General features: G+C 41.7%; 1 protein-coding gene across 4 annotated transcripts in view; it reads right to left on the bottom strand.

Moving 5' to 3' along the window:
- The window catches only part of ARMC2 (armadillo repeat containing 2), a 193,542-nt gene that overhangs the window by 16,219 nt on the left and 153,768 nt on the right, over positions 1-23,555 (bottom strand). For all 4 annotated transcript variants that reach the window (XM_077289590.1, XM_077289591.1, XM_077289589.1 and 1 more), the window contains exons 12-16: positions 22,337-22,436; positions 14,811-15,129; positions 8,348-8,470; positions 7,240-7,353; positions 4,220-4,352 (exon numbers count right to left, since the gene is read on the bottom strand). In XM_077289590.1, the coding sequence (XP_077145705.1) occupies positions 4,220-4,352; positions 7,240-7,353; positions 8,348-8,470; positions 14,811-15,129; positions 22,337-22,436 (789 nt within the window). The remainder of the gene's footprint in view (positions 1-4,219; positions 4,353-7,239; positions 7,354-8,347; positions 8,471-14,810; positions 15,130-22,336; positions 22,437-23,555) is intronic.

The following is a 23,555-nucleotide window of genomic DNA, read 5'->3' on the forward strand; positions in this document are numbered from 1 at the left end:
CCTTGGGGGACTCCAACAGAGAGAGGGTAGGATGAGGAGGTAGTGTGGAAGTGGGACATGCTGAATGTGCGGCTGGAAAGGTATGAGAAGATCCAGAATAGGGTGAGGTCTTTGATGCCAAAGGAGGAGAGGATCTGTAGTAGGAGGCAGTGGTCAACTGTGTCAAAAGCAGAGGACAGGTCTAGGAGGAGGAGTATAGATTATTGTCCGTTAGCTTTGGCTGTAAGTAGGTCGTTAGTAATTTTGGTCAGGGCTGTCTCAGTTGAGTGATGGGGGCGGAAACCAGATTGTCAAAGAGCAAGTTAGATGAGAGGTGGGAGGAAAGTTCAGCATGGACGTGCTACTCCAGGAGTTTGCAAGCGAATGGGAGCAGCGATATTGGGCGATAGCTGGACATAGCACATCTGTATCACATTACAAACCCTTCTCTCAGTTCTCCTTTTCTCAAAACACTGTCAGCCCGGCTGTATTGTATCTCCCCCACAATGCCTGTCTGAAGAAGGGCCACGTATAAGTCTGTTGTGCTCACAGAATATTGCAATCGCTCTGCAGTGAGAGAACAATTGGGTGTCATTACATCTCACACAGTATATAAACATAGAAAAGGCAAGCTAGAGCCATAAAATGGTGATCACCACACAATAGATGAAATAATCAAAAAGTTTTTATTTAGTGCAAAATCATGCAACAAACACATTTAAAAACATTTAAAAGTCAATCAAGTGACTAAACAACTATACTTGTAACCCATGATAAGATGATACCCATAACACAATGACACTCATAATAACAATCTGTGTAAATCAACAAATGCAGGATACATACAGCACACCATCTAAATAATGGATAACTAACATAGGTGGACAATGACAAAGTATAGGGCCACTAAATGTGTATTGTGGCATATAATACAGATAGCCCAGTATCTTGCCAGATGGTAATCCCTGACAAGTAGCTCAGGCAGAAATAGTAAAATACTATGTCCACATAAAGAAAAGGTGAATGTGCATAACAATTTGCAGGATGACCAAATGCAATAACCCTCCAGATATTGTCAAACCACATAAGATCAGCACCTAAAAAATTTTCCAAAAAGGCCCCACGTGTGTGTGTCCCCATGTAGGGGCTAAAGAAATGCCCATGGACTGTGAGCCTGTTGAAAATGTAATATAAGAATGGTCTGTGGCAAAAATATATAAGTCCTTAGTTTGTAAACTGGTCAAAAGTATGTTGAAAAACACAAATCATACACAGACCCTCAGCCCCAGCTCCATAACACTCCTTTTGCAGGACTTTACTTGCATGGATTGACCTACCAACCTACCTCTTGGGATCTTAGGGCACCGAATTTTTGGCGTGGTTTGACAATATTTGGAGGGTTATTGTATTTGGTCATTCTGCAACTTGTTATGCAGTCACCTTTTCTTTATGTGGACATAGTATTTTACTATTTCTGCCTGAGCTACTTGTCAGGGATCACCATCTGGCAAGACACTGGGCTATCTGTATTATATGCCACAACACACATTTAGTGGCTGAGCCCCATGTTTTGTCATTGTCAACCTATGCTAGTTATCCATTATTTAGATGGTGTGCTGTTTGTATCCTGCATTTGTTGATTTACACAGATTGTTATTATGAGTGTCATTGTGTTATGGGTATCATCTTATCATGGGTTACAAGTATAGTTGTTTAGTCACTTGTGTGACTTTTAAATGTTTTTAAATGTGTTTGTTGCATGTTTTTGCACTCAATAAATCTTTTGATTATTTCATCTATAGTGTGGTGGTCACCCTTTTATGCCCCTAGCTTGTCTTTTCTGTGTTTATATGGTTATCTTCTGGGCCTTGGGTTGATCCCCTGTATTAAAGTCCTCTGGTGCCCTCCATTTTCAGATTTTTACATCTCACACAGTAGTAGCTTTGTTGTGCTCTCACTGTAGAGCAATTTCAAGCTGTCCTAAGCAAACCAGACATAATTATGGTATCCAGAGCTGATAGAAGGGTCTGTAATGTGACACAGCTAAACTCAGCTGTGCTACCCCTTTCCTCAGAGAGACCTTATCTGAGAGATTTGAGTTATCTGTGCTCTAATCTCTCATCACTTTCTAATCATGCCGGAGGTTAGACCAGGATATCAGGGTTGCATCCATACATCTAAGGGTATGTGCACACGTTCAGTTTTTTTCGCGTTTTTTTCGTGGTTTTTTTCGCAATAAAACGCTATAAAAACTCATTAAAAACGCATACATTATGCATCCTATCATTTAGGCTGGTTTCACACTTGCGTTTTGATCTGCAGCGTTTTTTTTCCCTATGTTTAACATTAAAAACGCATGCGTTTTTTTTGTACGCGTTTTGCCGCATTTAACGACGCATGCGTTTTTTTGCTGCACGCGTTCTTTTGCAGAAATGCAACATGTAGTAATTTTCAGAGGCGTTTTTTTGCCGCAAAAAAAGCATGCGTTCATTTGCGTTTGATTTGCGGCAAAAAATACATTGATGTCTATGGAAACGCATGCGTTTTTGCGTACATGCGTTTGCTTGCGTTTTAAACGCATGCGTTTTTATAGAAAAAAACAAGAATACACCCTGATAAGCCACCCCCCACCATCAGGGTGATAAAGGGATCCTAACCCTAACCCTACCCCTAACCTTAACCCTACCCCTAACCCTAACCCTACCCCTAACCCTAACAATATGACAGTGAATACTCTCCGAGTTTATATTTTTAGTACTCTATAGCAATACCGTATATTTTGGGGTGTCCACATTGAACAAAGCTTTTTATTAGAAGAATGTCCTGGTCTCCAGGTCAACATAATAGCCAATCCCTATGGATCCCTATGGTTAGGGTTAGGATCCCTAGGGTTAGGGTTAGGGTTTGGATCCCTAGGGTTAGGGTTAGGGGTAGGGTTAAGATCCCTTTATCACCTTGATGGTGGGGGGTGGCTTATCAGTGACCTGGTGACCAGGACATTCTTCTAATAAAAAGCTACCCCTAACCCTAACCCTAGGGATCCAAACCCTAACCCTACCCCTAACACTAACCCTACCCCTAACCCTAAACCTAACCCTAGGGATCCAAACCTTAACCCTACCCCTAACACTAACCCTAACCCTACCCCTAACCCTAAACCTAACCCTAGGGATCCTAACCCTAACCCTATCCCTACCCCTAACCCTAGCTAATTCTATTAATAGTGGGTTTTCTAGTTGATTTTGATGATTGGCAGCTGTCACACACTTCTCAGCATGCGTTTCAAAAACGCAAACGCAGGAAAAAACGCATGTAAACGCGTCAAAACGCAGCGTTTTTTTTACTGCATGCAAAAACGCATGCGTCTAAAAAACGCAGCGTTTGCACGCGTTTACATGCGTCATGCGTTTTTTCACCACCTGCGTTTTTTTTACAAACGCTGCAGATCAAAACGCAAGTGTGAAACCAGCCCTAGAATGCATTCTGCATGTTTTGTGCACATGGTGCGTTTTTTCCCGCGAAAAGACGCATCGCGGTAAAAAAAGCAGCATGTTCATTAATTTTACGGATTTTCCGCGTTTTTCCCGCAATTCTATGCATTTGGAAAAAACGCACAAAAAACGCACAAAAAACGCATGAAAAAACGTGAAAAAAACGCATGCGGATTTCTGGCAGAAATGTCCGGTTTTTGTCAGGAAAATTTCTGCAAGAAATCCTGACGTGTGCACATACCCTTACACACCGGGGTGTTTTCTTTTTCGGCTGTGTTGCCTGCTTATGATTGGGAAACTCCTAGAGGTGGAAGAAGTATACACCCCCTGTGTAAACAGTCTACTAACTCCTACTTGGACTTAACAAAATTTAACTTATCAGGTGTCAAGTACTTTGATTGCTAACTTTTGTTCTCTAGTTCAACATGAAAAATGTAGTAAAAGGTCCTCTTTAATGGAGAATCCATAAGTCAGTACATTAGGACTGCCTGACAAGGAGTTTGTAACGCTTATTTGTCTTTTTCTGAGCTCCTCTCAGCTGATTTATGGCCAGACACCACATCAAAGTTGAAAACAAAGCGCCTGCAAAAAGACAAGTAGTGAATTTGTTTTTTTAATGCAACCCATTGCAAAAATAATATTTAGACCCAGATACATGCATTTAAGAGAAAATATGTCCTAAATATGAACATCTTATTTGGAAATTACATTATAAAAGCAAAGAGATTTTGAAATAAATGGATACTTACTTATCAATAGCCCCTTCTCCTTTTAGTAAAGCTTTCTTATTATTGTCGTTAGCCAGATTAACCAGTACCCCACAAGCAGAGAAGCAGACATCTTGTTTTCCAGAATCCAGTAAGGCAACAATGAATTTATATACTGGATGGTAAAACAAAAACAGACACGAGTATAAAAAATAAAATTAAAAAAGGGTTCTTAAGCTTCAGTATTTTATTACTTTATATGCACTTATTTCACAGTTTAGAACATAGTTCAACAATTTTTCAAGGTGCCATGCTCCTGTATAACGCCTTTCGTTTTTGTAAAAGATTTCTATTACACTTTTCTTTGAATAATGAAATCTGAGATGCAGTGAGCTGGTAAACAAATGAATATGTATAGTTCACATCTAGGAAATCTACCTGACCTTCAGGAGAGCAAGATAAAAAAAGATGTAAAATAAAATAAAATAATCCATATTTTTTTATACTAGTTTTCTTATCTGATAAATATAAATGTTTGATAAGTTTGATCATGAGGCCTATTGATTGTATAGTATCCTACTATAAGCTATCAGTTAAAGCAACCCTCCACTCTAGAAATGAAAAGTGACTAGATATTTCTTATGAATGGTTACCTTACTGGGTGTCCTCTTTTTATCTCCCCATCTCCTCTACTCAGATCAGCGCTCAGTTCCTCTTGTTTTCAAGATGACCAATGCAGTAGTATGGGGAGGGCAGGCAGTAAGTCTAAATCATGCATTCTCAGTGCTATGTAATAAGATAGGCAGGGAAGGTGTGGTTTACACTTACGAATATACTACCCATGCCATAGTGCAATGGTGTCTAACTTTTTTTCAGGCCACATCAGCATTATGGTTGACTTAAAAGGACACTTGTAAATGTAAAGGCTCATGTAGACGCCCGGGCAACAAGGTTAGAGCATGGATTGCAATGCGTAGACTGGCCAGAGGCTATAAGAGAGATGTCTCTGGATAGTAAAGCTTTAAGACAGTTGTCCCTGTGTAGTAGGGCTAAAAGAGCTGTCCCTGGGTAGTGGGGTTAAAGGGAACCTGTCACCCCACAGGGCCTATTAAATTAAAATAGACATCTTCAGCAGCACTAAGGCTGCATTCTGTGAAGGTGGCTCTTATGTTTATTATCCCTAGGAACACTGAAATAATGTTTTTTTTTAAATTTCCGGCCGTACCTCTATTGAGTCAGGGAGGTATGTTTTCTCCCCCTGACTCAACCGCCTCGCAGCCATCCATCATCCAGCTCTGTCCTCTGTGCGCCCGTCTCTTCTCTTTGGCCGGGATCACACATACGCGAGATACGGCCGAGTCTCGCAGGTGAAATCCCAGCTCTGGCGCCGGCACTCCGGAGCGGAGCGTGCAGCTCCATGTATTGCTGTGCGGCTGCACGCTCCGCTCCGGAGTGCCGGCGCCAGAGCTGGGTTTTCACCTGCAAGACTCGGCCGTATCTCGCGTATGTGTGATCCCGGCCTTTCTCGTGACATCACCGGCGCCTGACCTCTGCAATCAGTTCTCGGGCATGCGCTGTGCGCGCTGCCCGTGAACTTACATCAGCTGCCTGTGACTGCGTGTAGCGGAGGCCCCAGATCCCGCCCCGCAGTGTGTTATGATGTATTCACACTGCGGGGCTGGGAATCTGGCGCCTGCGCAGTGGAGCGGGTCACCGTGCTCCTCGATAGAAGTGCCGAATGCTCGCGACACTTCACAAATCTCGCGAGACATTGACACTATCTTGAATGGAGCACGGTAATAGAGATAAATAATAAATATAGATAGACGTAGGCATATAGACAGACAGACTAGACAGGCATATAGACAGAGTGACAGACATATAATTGCACAACCACTTTATTAGAAAAAAAAAAGTTTTTTCGAATAAAGTGGTGAACAAGGGACAGTGCCTTTTTAAAGGTTTCCATTTGTGGACTCCGTAGGATTGCCTGTACTATGTCAGACCTGCGTGGAAACTTTTTTTTTTTTTTTTTATTAAAATGACTAACCAGTGAAAGTGTGGGTGAGTGTTTATTTAAATAGAGATTTTTTTTGTGTTTTTCCTTTTTACTTACTAGGTTAGTAATAGGGGTGTCTGATAGACACCTCTCCATTACTAGCACCGGGGCTTGATGTCAGCTGTTTTTTGACAATTCACAGCTGACATCAACCCCAACTCCCTTTACCTCGAATGCCAACGCAGCAGGGCATTCGGGTAGAGCGAATCGCTAGAATTAGAGCATCTAATGTGATGCTCCAGTTCTGGGGCGACTGCAGGCTGGTATTTTTAGGCTGGGAAGGATCCAATAACCATGGACCTTCCCAGCCATATAATATTAGCTCTAAGCTGTCTGCGTTACCTTTGCTGGTTACAAAAAGTGGGGGGAACCACCATTTATTTAATCATAAAAAGCTGTCCAATAAGCTTGACAGGGTGCAATTTTATAATATATTGGGAAGCTGTGCCTTTATATTTCTGCCTGTGAATGTTTATCTCTATTTATAATCTGTTTCTATAACATTCATTGCTATCCAAAAATGCTAAAAAACCACATTGAAAATGCAGCAAAAAATGTGCTTTTATGCCGCTGTATTTTTCCTGCCAAGAGATGCAGAAATAGTGCAGAAATTTCGGCATCCAAATACTCAGCGTGTGCACATACACAAAGGGGTTTTTAAATTAAAACTTTAGTCTTGGGCTAGAAGACGACTTTTTGTCAAGAGAATGAAGTTTGCTTGGTGCGGCTCCTATATTGCGGTACTATTGAACTGAATGGGGTCGACTGCGCTGCATATGCTACTGTGACAAATATGACTTGGATTTTTTGTGACTCATTTGTAGCAGTAGTGTAAGTAATGCAATGTGACCTCCCATTCACTTCTATAGCAAACTTTGGTCACATGACCGCTGTCGCGTCCAATGGTGCAGTGTAGCCATGTGTGTAAAGAAATGGGATGTACTCTAAAGAAAAAGATCATTTGTGCAGTAATAATGTTGTTGTGGAAAACACTGCAGCTCACCATTTTGTTCCAAGATGAAATCCTGTACATCCTGGTATTGAGACAGGTTCCCGTATACTCGAGTAACTTCAAGTATTCCCTCCATGTTGTTGCACAGCATTAACTGTAGTAGCACTATTATGAAGACAGAGGTGTTTTACTATATCTTATTCTGCTGAACAATTGAAATCAAGTTGAAAACAGTAATAGAAACTTTGTTTTTTTTATACTTGTCGTTAAGAATACATTCCTTTCCAACTAGAAATGCACAAGATTTATCTTATTTCTGCAAGGCAAAAAAAATTAAGATCCATTACACTGCTCATAAGTAAGCTGTGAACCACACAAAAAGTCCCCACAATAGAGGTGGGCATTTCCAGTAGTGTGCCATATAACGTATTAAACCTTGGGCATCATCCTGGGCATCCTCCTGGCATCATCCCAATTTTCCTCATACACTCTTTGTGACTCCAATCATGATATCGCCATGCTACATAATGGTGTAATGGGATATGGCTTCAAGGGGAACTATATCAAAGACACAAGCCTAAAACCACATCCACACCATTTTTTGCAGTTTTCAATAAGGCTCCGTTTTTCCCTTTCAAGTTGTTAGCAACAAAAGAAAAAGATTTTGAATAATCACAATGACTTACAGGGGTGTACCACTCTAGCACATTATCACCTATTCTGAGGATTTCTGGGACCTTCACTGACCCTAAGGATTGGGCTCTGTAGTGTCCCCATTGAATGGAGCAACTGTCAAGATTGCAGATCACGACTATGGCACTGCTGTAGATAGCGGAGCACTGTGCTTGGCCATCTTCGGCAGTGCCATAGGCAATTAATAAAGTGCAAGTCACTCCATTGAACTGGGGTGCTGCATATTATATCAATAATCGGTCATGATCACATACAACTGACGCAGAACAATGGTTCATTATGACACTGCATCATTGTTTGCTGGGGCATCCACTTTCTCTTTCTGAATAATGCTATTGTTTTACCCTACTATCCTGTCCTATACCAGAGCTTAGTCTTCTTTCAGTGTAACAGAAAAGGGGTTAAATAAAAACCTTTCAGACTTGATAAAAATATTAAGTTAAAAAAAAAAATATGGAAAACTTACAAGTAGAAATCTCTATTCTTCTTTTGGCAATTACAGAGCTGTCATTTTGATAGTAAGATAAATTGCTGAATGCTGCCAGGGTATTGATCACCAGTTCCTCACATTCCTCAACTGACTTGTATTCTAATTTCAAAGAAAAATCAAAACCACTAAAGTTATTACATTAGAACAACACTGGAGTTTAGTCAAAAGGGGAAATGAAAACAGAACTTCTATAAGTCATTTACCATAGTTCTATTCGGAATATCTGGGATACAACAAGCAGAGACCCCCAAGACCTCATACAACAAAACTCAGGGATAACATTCTTATTACTGTCCTTAAATTGTAACTGTCACTTTATAAAACTTTTTATTATAGGCTCCGAATAGTGTTGCCGAGATGCCCACCGATCAGTCAAACAACTGCTCTTAAGTCCACAGCTCATGCACGAGTTGTGTATGGACTTAACACATTCACGTTCGCAGAGCCGAGTAAGTTGTGTAGACTTGGTACATGGAGCTCATGCAGGAAGAGTTTGGAATGATTGCTGGAAGTATCAAGACAAGATGAGCCACAGATGCCATCAGATAAGAGAAGGTACACTGTCTTTCATTCCAGTGGCCATATTACCGCTGTTGTGACTGATGGAATGGGACGTTCCAATCAGTTCGCACCAATGCTACCTACATAAAAAGTTTTGTGAAGTGACAGTTACACCTCCAGATCAAATCAGAAAAAATATAAAAAGTCAAAGTGGCAAAGAGACAATTACTAGTGTTATTAGATTGAACTACATCACTGATAAACCTCTAAAAAAAGGATCATGATGATCCATGTAAGTATTCAATTTGGATATTATAACTTGGGCTCTAAAGGGGTTTTCCCACAAACAAAGTACATTTTAATTAATAGATCCTGGAATAAGAAAAATGTTCACAATTGGATGTGTTTAAAAAAATGTCCCTGTGCTGAGATAATCTTATAAATGTGCCCCTGCTGTGTACTGTGTAATGGCCGTGTCTCACCATACATAGACATGGTCTGATCATACCACAGCTCCCGGGCAGAGGGGGATGCAAAAGAATATGCAGACATTACATTATAGGATCACAGTTGATTCTTTTTGTGAGGCAAAACATTTCAATTGCCTGTTTTTAAGCAAGGTTTTACTTTAAAGAATCAGATGTGATCCCCTTCTGTAGTGTCTGTACACTCTTTTGTGTCGTCCTCTGCATAGGAACTGTGGTATGATCAGACCTCCAGCACGTTGAGACACCGCTATTACACACTACACAGCAGGGACACATTTAAAAGATTATCTCAGCACAGGAACTTTTTTTTTTTAACACATCCAATTGTGGAACTTATTATTATTCCAAGATCTATTAAATAAAATGTTGATTAAAATTAACTCTGTTCATGGGAAAATCCCTTTAAAGGGTTATTCTCAAGATGGGAAACTATTACCTAGAGCCCCATTCTTGAGATTTGTGGGGTTGCAGTGGATAAATACCAGCACTATTACATGGATCGACTGGTGCCAATAATAACTGCCGCTGATTGATAAACATTAGTGATGAGCGAGTATGCTCCTTACTCCGAGTATTTCGGCGTGCTCAGAGATTTAGTTTATGTCGACACAGCTGCATGATTTGCGGCTGCTAGACAACTTGAATACATGTGGGGATTGCCTAACAAACAGGCAATCCCCACATGTATTCAAGCTGTCTAGCAGCGGCAAATCATACAGCTGCGTCGACAAACTAAATCTCCGAGCACGCCGAAATACTCGCAGACCACCTGAGCATGCTTGGAGAAACTCGAGTAACGAGCATACTCGCTCATCACTAATAAACATATAAAGTTCAAGGTTGTTTAATAGCTTATTTACACAGGCAAATCGTGAAAATGTGAACTGAATTACTGAAGTTTGCATACACTATATCTGACATGAAATGAGAATAAACCTTTCTCGTTTTAGGTCAATTAGAATTACCATAATTATTAATATTGGAGAGGGAGAGAGGGAGAAGGAGAGGGAGAGAGGAGGAGAAGGAGAGAGAAAATGTTTTAAAGCATGTTTATTACTTACTGTAAAGTCAAAAGTTTACATACACTAAGATTACTATGCCTTTAAACAATTCTGGACTGCCCATATGAAGATGTCATGTGTTTGTTTTTTGGCAACATCTGAGTTAATTAGAGACACACCTGTAGATGTATTTTAATGCACACCTGAAACACACCGCTTCTTTGTGTAGCATCATGGGAAAGTCTCAATAAATCAGCCAAGATATCAGGAAGAGAATTGTGGACTTGCAAAAGTCTGTCTCATCCTTTTGTACAATTTCAATATACCTGAAGGTGCCTCGTTAATCTGTACAAACAATTATAGGCAAGTACAATCAAGATCGGAATGTCGAGCCATCATACTCCTCGGGAAGGAACATGCTTTGGTCCAACATGTGCATATCAACCCAAGGACAAAAGCAAAAAGACCTTTCACTCCACAGTGAAACTAATACTGTATCAACATGGACTGAAAGGCCACTCTGCCAGGAAGAAGCCACTACTCAAAAAGAAACATAAAAAGCCAGATTAATGTTTGCAAATGCACACAGGAACAAAAACCTTAATTTTTGGAGACATATCCTGTGGTCTGATGAAACTAAAATTGAACTTTTTGGGCATAATGACCATCGTTACGTTTGGAGGAAAAAGGGAGAAGCTTGGAAGGGTGAGAACACCATCCCAACTGTGAGACACAGGGGTGGCAGCATCATGTTGTGGGGTTGTTTTGCTGCAGGAGGGACTGGTGCACTTCACGAAATAGATGGCATCATGAGAAAAGAAGATTATGTGGCAATACTGATGCAACATCTCAAGACATCAGCCAGAAAGTTAAAGCTTGGGCAGAAATGGGTCTTCCAAATGGACAATGACCCGAAGCTTACTGCCAAAATGGTAACAAAGTGGCTTAAGGATAACAAAGTCAATGTTTTGGAGTGGCCATCACAAAGCACTGATCTCAATCCTATTGAAAATTTATGGGCAAAGCTGAAAAGTCAGGTGTGAGAAAGACTACCTACAAACCTGGATCAGTTACAACAGTTTTGTCAGGAGGAATTGGCCCAAATTCCAACCAACTATTGCGAGAAGCTTGTGGAAGGATATCCCAAACGTTTGACCCAAGTCATTCAGCTTAAGGGGAATGGTACCAAATACTAATGAAATGTATGCAAACTTTTGACTTTGCAGTAAGTAATAAAAATGCCTTACAAGATTCTCTCTCTCATTATTCTGGCATTTGGCAAATATTAATAACTAGTTGGCCTGTGTGAAATTTTTGCACATTGGTTGTCGGGGGCGCAAGCAATTTCCGAAAAAGAAAGCTGGTCAAATGTAAATGTATTTAATGACATGATGAACACAGCTGAAGCATGAACATTGACATGTTGCCTTCCTTCACTTCAACCTGCTTCACCACATGGGAAAAGCAATGGGTAGCACATTGGATCAGAATGTGGATTCAAGTAAGAGATTTTATGAAGTTGCCCATTTGATTTTGAGTAGATAGAAAAATCTAATTTGCTTGGTGGTGCACAGTCATGACTAAGAAACACAGCTGCCACTTCACTTACTGTAGGTTCATTAGTTCTGCCTGGAATGGAATGCATTAGTAGTAGTAAATTGTAATTGCAACTAAGCATCGTGTGAGACATCTTTGATATACTTGAACATTTGTGCATAAGGGTTATGGTTTGTTAGCATTGTTTGGAATTTATGTATTAAATCTTGTCGACATTTTCTATTGGCTGGATTGTTAATACGATGCTGCAACACAGCCTCAAAATCGAGAATGAAAAAGCCTGCTTAAGTTGGGTTAACACCTTCAGATGGTTGTAAACTTCCCATCATGTGATAAACCTGGCCATGTATTTTAAAACAATATGGCCGCCTGCCAGGAATATTGACAGAGTTTGCATCAACTGATTTAAAAGCCAAAGCATTATTAAATTGCTGTATATTTTGCAAATAGTTTTGAGCTACGTGATCATTCTTTTCAATAAGTGTCTGAAGTTCTTTACAAACAGTAATGGCATGTAATTGAACCTTTCCCTTGTGGCAACAGATGGAAGCAGATTGATCACGACCGACTTCACCTAAATAGAGCTTTGCTGAACAATGTGGACATACTTCATCCATACTCCCAACACTGTGGGTTTTAACTTCATTGTCTGAAACTAATAAGCGAGCACAACAGTATGTCTTTGGAAGTGAATGTTGGCACCTCCTTGCACAGATGTCTTGTTGTCGCGCAGGAAGTAATCAAGTGGAACTAAATCAATACAGTGCTCTTGCAGTAGTGTTCTACGATGATTCGCTATCTGTTGTCTGTGCTTCTGTTGAGCCTGTCTATGGTTTTCAAGTCTTTGTTGCCTTTGTTCATGAGGTTGTAGCTTCTCTGAGATGGTGTCTGTAGAGGTCTGGGACGTCTCGTTCTTGTTGGCCTGCCTCGAGGCCTGCTTTTAATACACCTCTTCCTAGTCATCCTGCAATGTAATTCCAAACAATGATAGGTCTGCGCTCGAAATGCACAATAGGCAGTGCATGTTTCCAATAGACTAAGCAGTGCATGTTTCCAGATGTGTTTGCATATGTGCCTCACCTGCAGTGAAGTGTGCAATCTGTTTGGATTTGTTTGTGATTTCTGTAAACAGCTTTGTGGTAGTGTGCTTTGGGGTAGTGTGGTGTCACCTGCAGGTCATTTTTCCTTACTGCATTTTTATGAAAATTAATGTTTAAACTGTATTTTGTGATCACATCGCTTATGTGTGGTTTATTTGGCTATTTTCTTGCTGAAGGGAGCAAGTTTACCTTTCAAATGGTGTATCAGTTGTGTGTGTGGGTGCAGTATGAACGGCGATACAAAGTAATCACCGAAAAAGAGTGTTTAGAAATAATATATAAGGATTATGATAATCCTAATTGACCTAAAACGGGAAAGGTTTATTCTGATTTCATGTCAGATATTAAGAAAAACATGCATATGTATCTTTTTATATAGTGTATGTAGACTTTTGGTTTCAACTGTATCTATTGTAGATCATTCAGTGTGCATAGCCTGTCATTGTCATCAATGCTATGAGTCCTGTTTACACATGATGATGCACAGCCAAGACTGATGATCATTTGTGCTGCACAAAATATTCATTTCACCAGATGAACAAGAGTTTTGAACCATTATCATGAAACGATCAATCATGATTATGCTAACGATAATCTTTCAGTAAGTGCAACTTTAGTTATGGATGGAGGATACCTTACTATCTTAAAGGGAACCGGTCACCCCCAAAATCGAAGGTGCGCTAAGGCCACCGGCATCAGGGGCTTATCTACAGCATTCTGTAATGCTGTAGATAAGCCACCGATGTATCCTGAAAGATGAGAAAAAGAGGTTAGATTATACTCACCCAGGGGCGGTCCCGCTGTTGTCTGATCCAATGGGTGTCGCGGTCCAGTCCGGGGCCTCCCATCTTCTTACGATGACGTCCTCTTCTTGTCTTCACGCTACGGCTCCGGAGCACACGTACTATGAAAGGTCAGAGAGGCCTGGTGCCTGCGCACTGCAGTACTTTGCTCTGCCCTCAACAGGGCAGACAAAGTACGCCTGCGCCGGAGCCGCAGCGTGAATACAAGAAGAGGACGTCATCGTAAGAAGATGGGGGACCCCGGACCGGACCGCGACACCCATTGGATCGGACAGCCTGCCCAGGTGAGTATAATCTAACCTCTTTTTCTCATCTTTCAGGTTACATTGGGGGCTTATCTACAGCATTACAGAATGCTCTAGATAAGCCCCTGATGCCTGTGGCCTTAGCTCACCTTCGATTTTGGGGGTGACCGTTCCCTTTAAGAATAATCCTTTCAGTGGCCAGATAAATTACCAGAGAGACCTGCTACTATCCTTTCCCAACATGAGAAGATCAAGCTTGTTAATTGAAATGACCAATCCTTTACTTTTATCCAGGAAATTAGATTGTCACCAGAGGTGTTTTCATATTGTGTCACTGAATATGTGTGGTCAGCTTGAAGGAATGTAAAGTCTAATATGTATTGAAATGCATATGGCTGTATTGACAAAATGAGTTCACCAGATGATTGTTCACTCAATGGTTGTTGAATCATCAACCAACTTCTAGTCAATGCTTATGGCCACCTTTATTTGACATTTTTCATGACGATGACAGCATTTCATAGTTTTGGCAATTGTTTTTTAAACTACACTTGATTTAATATTTGTTATAGTTCAACGTGTCCAATTTTCAGCAACTTTAGTCTAACGTTATGGCCACATTTCTCTAAAAGCCCTAACCAGACATCTATTTTAGGTGATCAAATGTGAAATCAAGAGCAAAAATACAAGAAATCTGTCACATTTGTAATTATTTATGTGACTAAAATAAGAAACAGCACTTACCTAAGATGTGCATTAAACGTAACACACAATGTTGGTCAGCTGCCAAGTCTTCGCCAACTTTTGGATGGACAGATAGGTTAGCGAGAAGACTTACTATTTTAATTAAGATATCTTCTACTTCTGTTGGCTGCTTTTGGCCCTTGGGTTTTTCATTTGCAAAAGACATAGCACTTTGTGTCTTTTTATCAAGGTCACAGTAAGTGTGCAGTAAACGTAAGAGCGTTTTAATGCTTCCTTCCACTTCATAAAAATGTTTACGAGCCGTATCACTCTTAGCGGTTAGATTCCCGAGTGTGAAAACTATGCGCACCAGAAGGTCCTAAGGAGAATGTACAATTATAAATGAGTGACTGTTTCTGAATGGGATCCAAGAGGTAAATGGGATCTGAAGAGGCTATTTGCATATTTCAGAATGAAAATAAAACCACATATACAGCTAAATAGCCAAAATACCCTTCCCTCCACACTTGGCGCCCTGTTTTGAATTCTTTTTGTATTTTAACCATGTATTCCTGTTTTCGTTTATGTCTGGTTGTCCTGAAAAAGGAATCAGTGGACTCAAACATGTTAATAATAAACCTACAGTTCATCTCCCTCCACCTTCTTCAGACTGTGCGGTGTCAGCTGATCCCTAATCACATGCCACGGCCGTGAAGCTGCACAGTCTGAAGAAGGCGGAGGGAGATGAGTGAGAGGCGAAGATATGCACTGCGCATGCCCATGAATCCCAGCCCTGCAGTATGAATAAATCAGAAGACACTGCGGGGCGCGATCTCGGGCAGAGCGGCAGTACAGGCGCAGGCAGCCTGACATCAAATGATGTCAGAAGATGGGCAGCGCTAACTGCGCATGCCCAAGGGATCACATAACAGCGCAGGCTAAGGGACAGATTCAAACAACGCTGAGGAGCCGGCGCACGGCGCCAAGGGGGTATGAATGATGGCTGTGCTGCGTCTCATTAGGGGGAAAGTACTGCCTCCCTGGCGATTTCACGGTATGAGGGGGCACATTTTATAAGTGTTTATTTCAGCGCGTGCAAGGAGCATAACTAATAGAGCCACCTTGTCCAAAGGCAGCATTAGTGCTGCACAAGGTGGCTCTTTTAGTTACAAACGCCGGGGGGAGGGGGGTGACAGGTTCCCTTTAAGAGCTGAGAACACATGGAGAGTGGACACACAACATGAGAAGATGATGATGAAATAAGGAACAGGGCATGCCAGCCAGAGGGGAGCAAGCACATGCTTTCTGGGGGCTGCCCGGCAACTAGAAGTCTTGTACCTGTGGAACACAGAGCTCCCCGGCCTCCACAAGCGACCTTCAACCTGGTAAATTGACCTCCAGCTTTATACCTCTAAGCCTTGTACTATTATTGTTATATTTTACTCTGACTGTAACTCTTGGTATATTTTTACTGTATATTTCTTGTAAATACCTAGTGCACCCTTAAGGCAATTAAACCATAAATTAATTTTGGGCTGATCCTTTTATTCTGATTGCAAATCTTAGAATACCCAGCGTGGGTAAAAGGGCAGTCTCCCTGGAGGCCATTTGCTCTAGGTGCAGTTCCCTTATTGGCCTGAGAGACAAAGGAGGCACCGGAGAACTGTGCCTGTGTAGTGACGTCACGTGTTTCCTTCACAACTGACTAGCCGAATTATTCTAAGCTCTATGTAGAAACAGGAGGTTAATCTTCCATGTACAAGTCATAAGTCACTGTAAAGGCCCCCAGCAAGGGGGAGGAAGAGAGCAGTTGGGTTAGGAGTTGAAGAAGGGAATGATTTATGTAAGCAAAACTTCCTGTTTCCACATAGAGCAGAGAAAAGAGAAAAATGTACTGGGTTGAAGGATAAAATGAGCAATTGTAAGTATACAGTGGTATATAATATGATGATATTAAGAGGATAAGAACTTTCATGGGAGTACTACTTTAAGCAGTACTACAAAGGAAAATGGTTAAATGTAACACAAAATAGACATCTATACTACTGAAAGCACATGTATACCAAAATTATAGATTTCACAGCATTATCTGACCCTAGATTAATTTATTTTTAGTGTTCTGTTCCAAACGTTTATTGACTGAGTAGTACGATGATGTTATTTGTGCTTTTATTCCTAACAGCTTTCAACAGCTTTGTTTTTTTCTAACTGTAAACAGCCCTGATAACATGCAGAGGTAAACCTGTCTTAAAAATGCAAACCTAACCCTCATGACAAAAAAAATCTGACGGGAACCCCCTCTGTGTGTCAGATACAGACCTGCACTGTTGGAGCTACAGTGGTCCTCAATCCTTTTAAGTTATAACAAAAAAAAGTGCATATATTCTTGGCCTCCCATGCCATAAATGAATAACACATGCTCTTCAACCACAAGTTCCAACACGCCCAGTAAAATTTTACTCTGAAAATTAAAGTTTCAAAACAAGTCTAGCATCTTTCTTTAACCCATTAAATAAAAGTATATAAAAACACCCTCTAAAAATTAATGTGTGACTGCAGCTACACAAAACAACGACAGTACAATAAATGTTTTCTAGATCATTTTCTTAAGCCATAGTCTGCGATGTCTCTTCAGTTTCTGCCTTCAGCACTCTATAATCCCTTTCCATAGTCCTGGAGGCAGAAACCTAGGAAACAGCACAGAACATGACTAGTTGTGTGGTTTTTGAGAGAGGTTGACCAATGATTTTTCATTGATTACCTATCTTTGGGATAGGTCCTTAATGTTTGATCGGCCAGGGTCCAACACTCGGCACCCCCCTTCTGAAAAGCAGTTATTGGTGGTGGTCTCTGGCCGGAAGTACTCCCTAGCGGAGCTGGACGTCTTCTGGTAGAGGAAAATACTTTGTGTTTGCATTTAGGACGTGCTCTTATAATGCCCTGTGGCATCGGTACAAGCCAGATGGAAAGCACAGGTTTGCCTTGTGCATGATTCTAAAGTGCATTTCTGCATTGCTCGGGGAGCAAAGAAGCGTGAACACTTTCCCAACCTCATAAGATTTTCCCCACAATTTTTTAATCCCTTGTTTTTGACTTCCACGTTGCCCATTGCCACCAACTATATGAACGCTGCATTATAGTAGAGGCAGAATCATCTTTTTTTAGGGCCAAGTAAATGGATGATCACGGTGCTTATTTATTTGGGTTAATACCATTGAGTGCAACATAGTGGAACATAAGAATTATTCCTGACTAGTGAGAGCACTGTGTACATTTTAATATAGGCAATACTATATGGAAGCACGGGTTGCAGGAGATCCTGGCATTCTAGTGGCCGAGTTGGAAACTATGTAGTAGGCATTTGAGTTACTAAATGCCATTTTCCATTCATATACATTCTGCTTGATGCTAAAATCCAACCATGGTTTTGTCTAGACTTCAGAATCAAATATGTATTTCAGTCAGCAGCTTTTTGCTATGTAACCTGAGAACAGCAGGGTGTAGGTGCAGAGACCCGGATTCCAGCGATGTTTCATTTATTGGGCCGCTTGCTTAGGTAAAATCACGTTTTAATCTGCTGCAGATCTAGCAGTTCTCTGAATGCTGAGCTCCATATAACCCTGGTGGCTTTTCTGTGCACACTGTGCATAGGCAGAAAGCTGCCACACAGAGCTCATGAATATGGAGGACTACATGGAAGCAGGTTTACCAGTCCTCTAGTGATAATCTCCTGCTTATAAAACAGTGATTTTATCAAAACAACAACAAGCAGCCATATTACTAGTATAGGATATATAGAGCAAAAGGTTCAAGTCAGTCTATAGGGAAATGTTACAAAACAAATAAAATGTTATCTTTTGTAAAGAATAAAAAAGCAAATGCACATGAAAGAACACACATTGCTCATTATTCAGGAATGCCATGTTTGCTGCTTCTTCCTGACCTGAATAATGACCAATGCAACACACACGCACGTAAAAAAAACCCAAACAAATTAGGATAACTGAGGTCCATGTTTAACGTGGTGCAGGGCGGTAGACGCGAATGAGGCACTTGTCTGTGGGGTCCCGACATGTTATATGAAAGTGGTGGCCCTGGATGGGCGTGCGGATTTGTGCTGTGAGGGCCTTACACCCGTGCAAGCTGCATGTAATCGATGTTGCTGGTTTGCCAGGACCAGATGTCTCACAGTTCAGTGAGGGAGACCACCATTCAAAAATAAACTCTTTAATTATCGGCAACTAGAGAAGGGTTATATACAAGGGATAGTGGGTACACAGTCTTATGAACGTTTCCTTTACAACTCAAAGCATGTTCCACAGTTTCCTTCTGTTGTAGCCTGGTGTCCTCTATGGCCACTGTTTCTCACTACTTCTCCACTTAACTCTCCAGTCCAGTGTGTCATCTACTTGTTATGCGGTTCCACGTCCCCTCTTCCCTTTCAGGTGCCAGTATGACTGGTAATTCTGACACTCTGGAACTCACGCCCAGGACACTTTGCTTGTCCCACATACTTCGTCCTGTTTAGGCCCGTTATCTTCAAGCATTCTAAGCTAGGAGTCTTGTGGCTAGGCATCCTTTCCTAGGATCCATTTCCGGAAGGTCACTCTGTCTCAGTCAATTATGGTCCGGGTCTCGCTATCCCTTTTCTTTGGTCTCCTCTCACTTAGGGTCACCCCAGAGTGCAGCACTGCTCACCTTCAACCTTTCAGTCTACTCATTAAGTACTCCAGGCCCTATCTGACTCTCCAACAGGAAATTGTTACTTTCCCTGTAACTCTTCCCTTCTCGCTCTGGGCCAGTCCCAAACATTAACTCTAAATTTCCCTATGGTCAAACTACACACATTACCAAAGCACATCACAATTCACATTATATCACATCGCATAACATTATATATTACATTTCACATTATACCACATAACAGTAAACTTATTTCTTCAAAGAAAAAAGTGAGAAGTATGTCCATATTCTTACACATGAACATGCAAAAACTGACTAAATGTCAACAGCAGTCCATGTATTTCTACAACAGTGAAATACAAAAGACTGAAATGACAAATATCTATTGCAATAGTTACAGGCGTCTCCTCATAGAAGGAACCTTGCTATTTGCAATTAAGTACAAACCAAACCCTGCTTGGAAGAAGTGCATGTATAGACAATTGGCCAATATGACCTTGACTGGAACGGGAATAAAGCACGTTACACTGCCTGAATAGCACTCACACTGCCAGCAATACTCAGATTTCTAGGAATTGTTTGTGCTGTCTCCTGCGCTAAAGAAAAATGGTCTTTCCCAGAGGAATATTCCATCTTGCTTGTATTAAATATTGGCAGACACACTTTTTTCCATGCTTTCCTTAATGCTGTTGTTGCTGGGACGCTCAGTGGCTGGGTGTGGAATCCTAGTGGGAATTAAAACTAACCCAATGAAGACTTTGCAGCGGTAAACAGATTTTCTGATGTATTATGAAGGGTCTGTATGTAATATGGCTCCATCTGGTGCCGTATACACAGAGCTATGCTCCTGAAAGTTTAAAGCGTAACAGTCATTTACATTTTTATTCCACAAATCATTAGTACACATAAAAATAAGCAACTTTGTAATATATCTTATCAGAGAGATCTGCTGCTTTCTCATCCAGGACTGATCAGTACTGGAAGTGATAACATACAGTGTATCAGTCTTGTGAACACTGCAGCCTATAACTGGCCACAGTGGTCATGGAGGGGCACCCGTTGACTGCACTAAAGGTACCGTCACACTAGGCGAGGTTGCAGCGATATCGCCAGCGATCCGTGACGTTGCAGCGTCCTGCATAGCGATATCGCTATGTTTGGCACGCAGCAGCGATCTGGATCCTGCTGGGATATCGCTGGTTGCAGGGAGAGTGGACGAACTTTCTTTCGTCGCAACTCTCCCGCTGACACCGCTGGATCGCCGTGTGTGACGCCGATCCAGCGATGTCTTCACTGGTATCCATGGTAAACATCGGGTTACTAAGCGCAGGGCCGCGCTTAGTAACCCGATATTTACCATGGATACCATGGTAAAAGTAAAAAAAAAACCACTACATACTCACCGTCTGTTGTCCGTCACGTCCCCTGGAGCTTGCCGTACTGACTGTCTCAGCGCCGTCCGGCCGTAAAGCAGAGCCCAGCGGTGAACCTGCAGTAACAGCGGTTCACCGCTGGGCACCGCTGTTACGGCCGGCCGGCGCTGAGACACAGTCAGTGCGGCAAGCGCCGAGGGACATGAAGGACGACAGAAGGTGCGTATGTAGTGTTTTTTTTTTTTTTACATGGGGACTTCGGCATCGCTGAAGACAGTTTCAGCGATGCCGAAGTCGCTTGGTCGCTGGAGAGAGCTGTCTGTGTGACAGCTCCCCAGCGACCACACAGCAACTTACCAGCGATCACGTCGCTGGTCGCGATCGCTGGTAAGTTGCTTAGTGTAACGGCACCTTAAGTGTTACAGTAACATTCTGAATTGCCTGCTGGGCTCCCCTTCTCAGATGAATATTTGCCAATGTTTACCCACTATATACTGTATATTTATAACTAGCTGTTTCCAGCCAGCTAACGCTCGGCACGCTCACTGCTATCTAATTAACGCTGCTGGTGATTAAACTAAAGTAAATAATGACAACATTCAATAGCGCTTACACAGGTGGTAAATTAACTTAAAATGAAGTTAATAACAATAATAATCATTAAAAATCTAAATAATACTAATAATACATTTTATTCACAGTGTAAAATCAAAAACAAACTGGATTCAGTAAGATGTGCGTTTTTTATTCATTCCAGCATCTAAACAAATTTCATAACGAAACATAAATTGGTGGGGGGGCGGGATTATGTGTGGTAATGTGGTGGGGGGGCGGGATTATGTGTGGTAATGGGGTGGGGGGGCGGGATTATGTGTGGTAATGTGGTGGGGGGGCGGGATTATGTGTGGTAATGGGGTGGGGGGGCGGGATTATGTGTGGTAATGGGGTGGGGGGGCGGGATTGTGTGGTAATGGGGTGGGGGGGCGGGATTATGTGTGGTAATGGGGTGGGGGGGCGGGATTATTTGTGGTAATGGGGCAGGATTATGTGTGGTGATGTGGTGGGGGCGGGATTATGTGTGGTGATGTGGTGGGGGGGCGGGATTGTGTGTGGTAATGTGGTGGGAGTCGGGATTATGTGTGGTAATGTGGTGGGGGGGCGGGATTATGTGTGGTGATGCGGTGGGGGGGCGGGATTATGTGTGGTAATGCGGTGGGGGGCAGGATTATGTGTGATGCGGTGGGGGGCGGGATTATGTGTAGTAATGTGGTGGGGGGCGGGATTATGTGTGGTAACGGGGTGGGGGGCGGGATTATGTGTGGTAATGGGGTGGGGGGCGGGATTGTGTGTGGTGATGTGGTGGGGGCGGGATTGTGTGTTGTGATGTGGTGGGGGCAGGATTGTGTGTGGTGATGTGGTGGGGGCGGGATTGTGTGTGGTGATGTGGTGGGAGGTGGAGCTACTGTGCAGGGGGCGGGATTAGCGAGTAATCACGATGCCTCTTATTTATATAGATGAAAACTAACAAACCTGTTTACTTGGATGTCTGTTTAGAATGGACAGGAATATGGAATAACAGTTGGAGCAATCTGCCAAAGCCATGCAGCAATCATGGTAGAGCGAAAGTTTGCTTGGAAAAAAAAAAACAGCAAAAACACAAAAACATTAGTGGTTTGTTTTTTTGTATGTGCCAGTGTTTCATAGAAAACATACTTTAAAGATCTGGCTACCTTCTCCCCGTGTGGCTCTCGTTGATTGACTCTGCTATGGGTGCACATAAGGAGAGATCTGTCAATCACCTAAAATGGTGCTGGGAGAAGCTGGCTAGGGCGGTGTCAGACTAATCTTGTCTCTTCTTATGGTCCCTGGCCAGATCTTTAAATTATGTATTCTATCAAATGCTGGAGTAAATATTAAGCATTTTTTAACTGATTACCATAAAATTTTAAACATTTGGGCGGTCCGGATCCTATTCTGCTATGACATCCTAAAACGTCACCGCATATAGAGCAGCATGCGATCGTGTAGGTGTGAGAGTACGGATCCGGCAGTCACACACAGCTTGAGTCCCCATAGAAGAGGCAAAAATGGTTTATTACTATCTGTGCCTTTCCGTTCTCTAAATTGATGTTGGCCTTTCGTCCTCCATATACAGCAGTCATGTGATCGCGGTGTATTGGGACAGAGCAGGAGTTGCTGAGTTATAGGAGAAATGCCCCCCAAAGGTCTTTTATAACCTTATGGGGAGGTACAATGTGTAAAATAAAAATAAAATAAAATGACTGACTGAAAAAAATAAAGAAAATAGCAGTTAAAAAATAAATAAAACTGCCAATGTAAATCTAAATGGCTGTTACAAACAATTTTTAAAATTTATTTTAGTGGTTCTTTGTGGTCACGAGAAAAAAAATTTAAAAAGTAGAAAAAAAACAGAGTTATTTCCCTTTTCTCACTGATTTCGCCAGATATTAGCAAAGAAACAAAACAAAAAAAAGAACAAAAAAGAGAATAAGACAGTGACATAAAAATGAAGCTCCATTTATCATTATAAAAAAAACCCACAAAAATGACTTGAATATCTGAAGGAGATTTACAGCTCCTTAAACTGCATGTACGAAAAAAAACAAAACAAAATGTGTCTGGTCAGGAATGAGGTTAAATGGCCCAGTCTTGAATTGGTCAAACTAAAGACAAGAGATCCCTGGTTCATCTACCTCTGCAAAATCTCATAATTGGCGCTAACAGGCAT

The sequence above is a fragment of the Ranitomeya variabilis genome, chromosome 2 (assembly GCF_051348905.1).
Source record: "Ranitomeya variabilis isolate aRanVar5 chromosome 2, aRanVar5.hap1, whole genome shotgun sequence".
Taxonomy (NCBI): Eukaryota; Metazoa; Chordata; class Amphibia; order Anura; family Dendrobatidae; genus Ranitomeya; species Ranitomeya variabilis.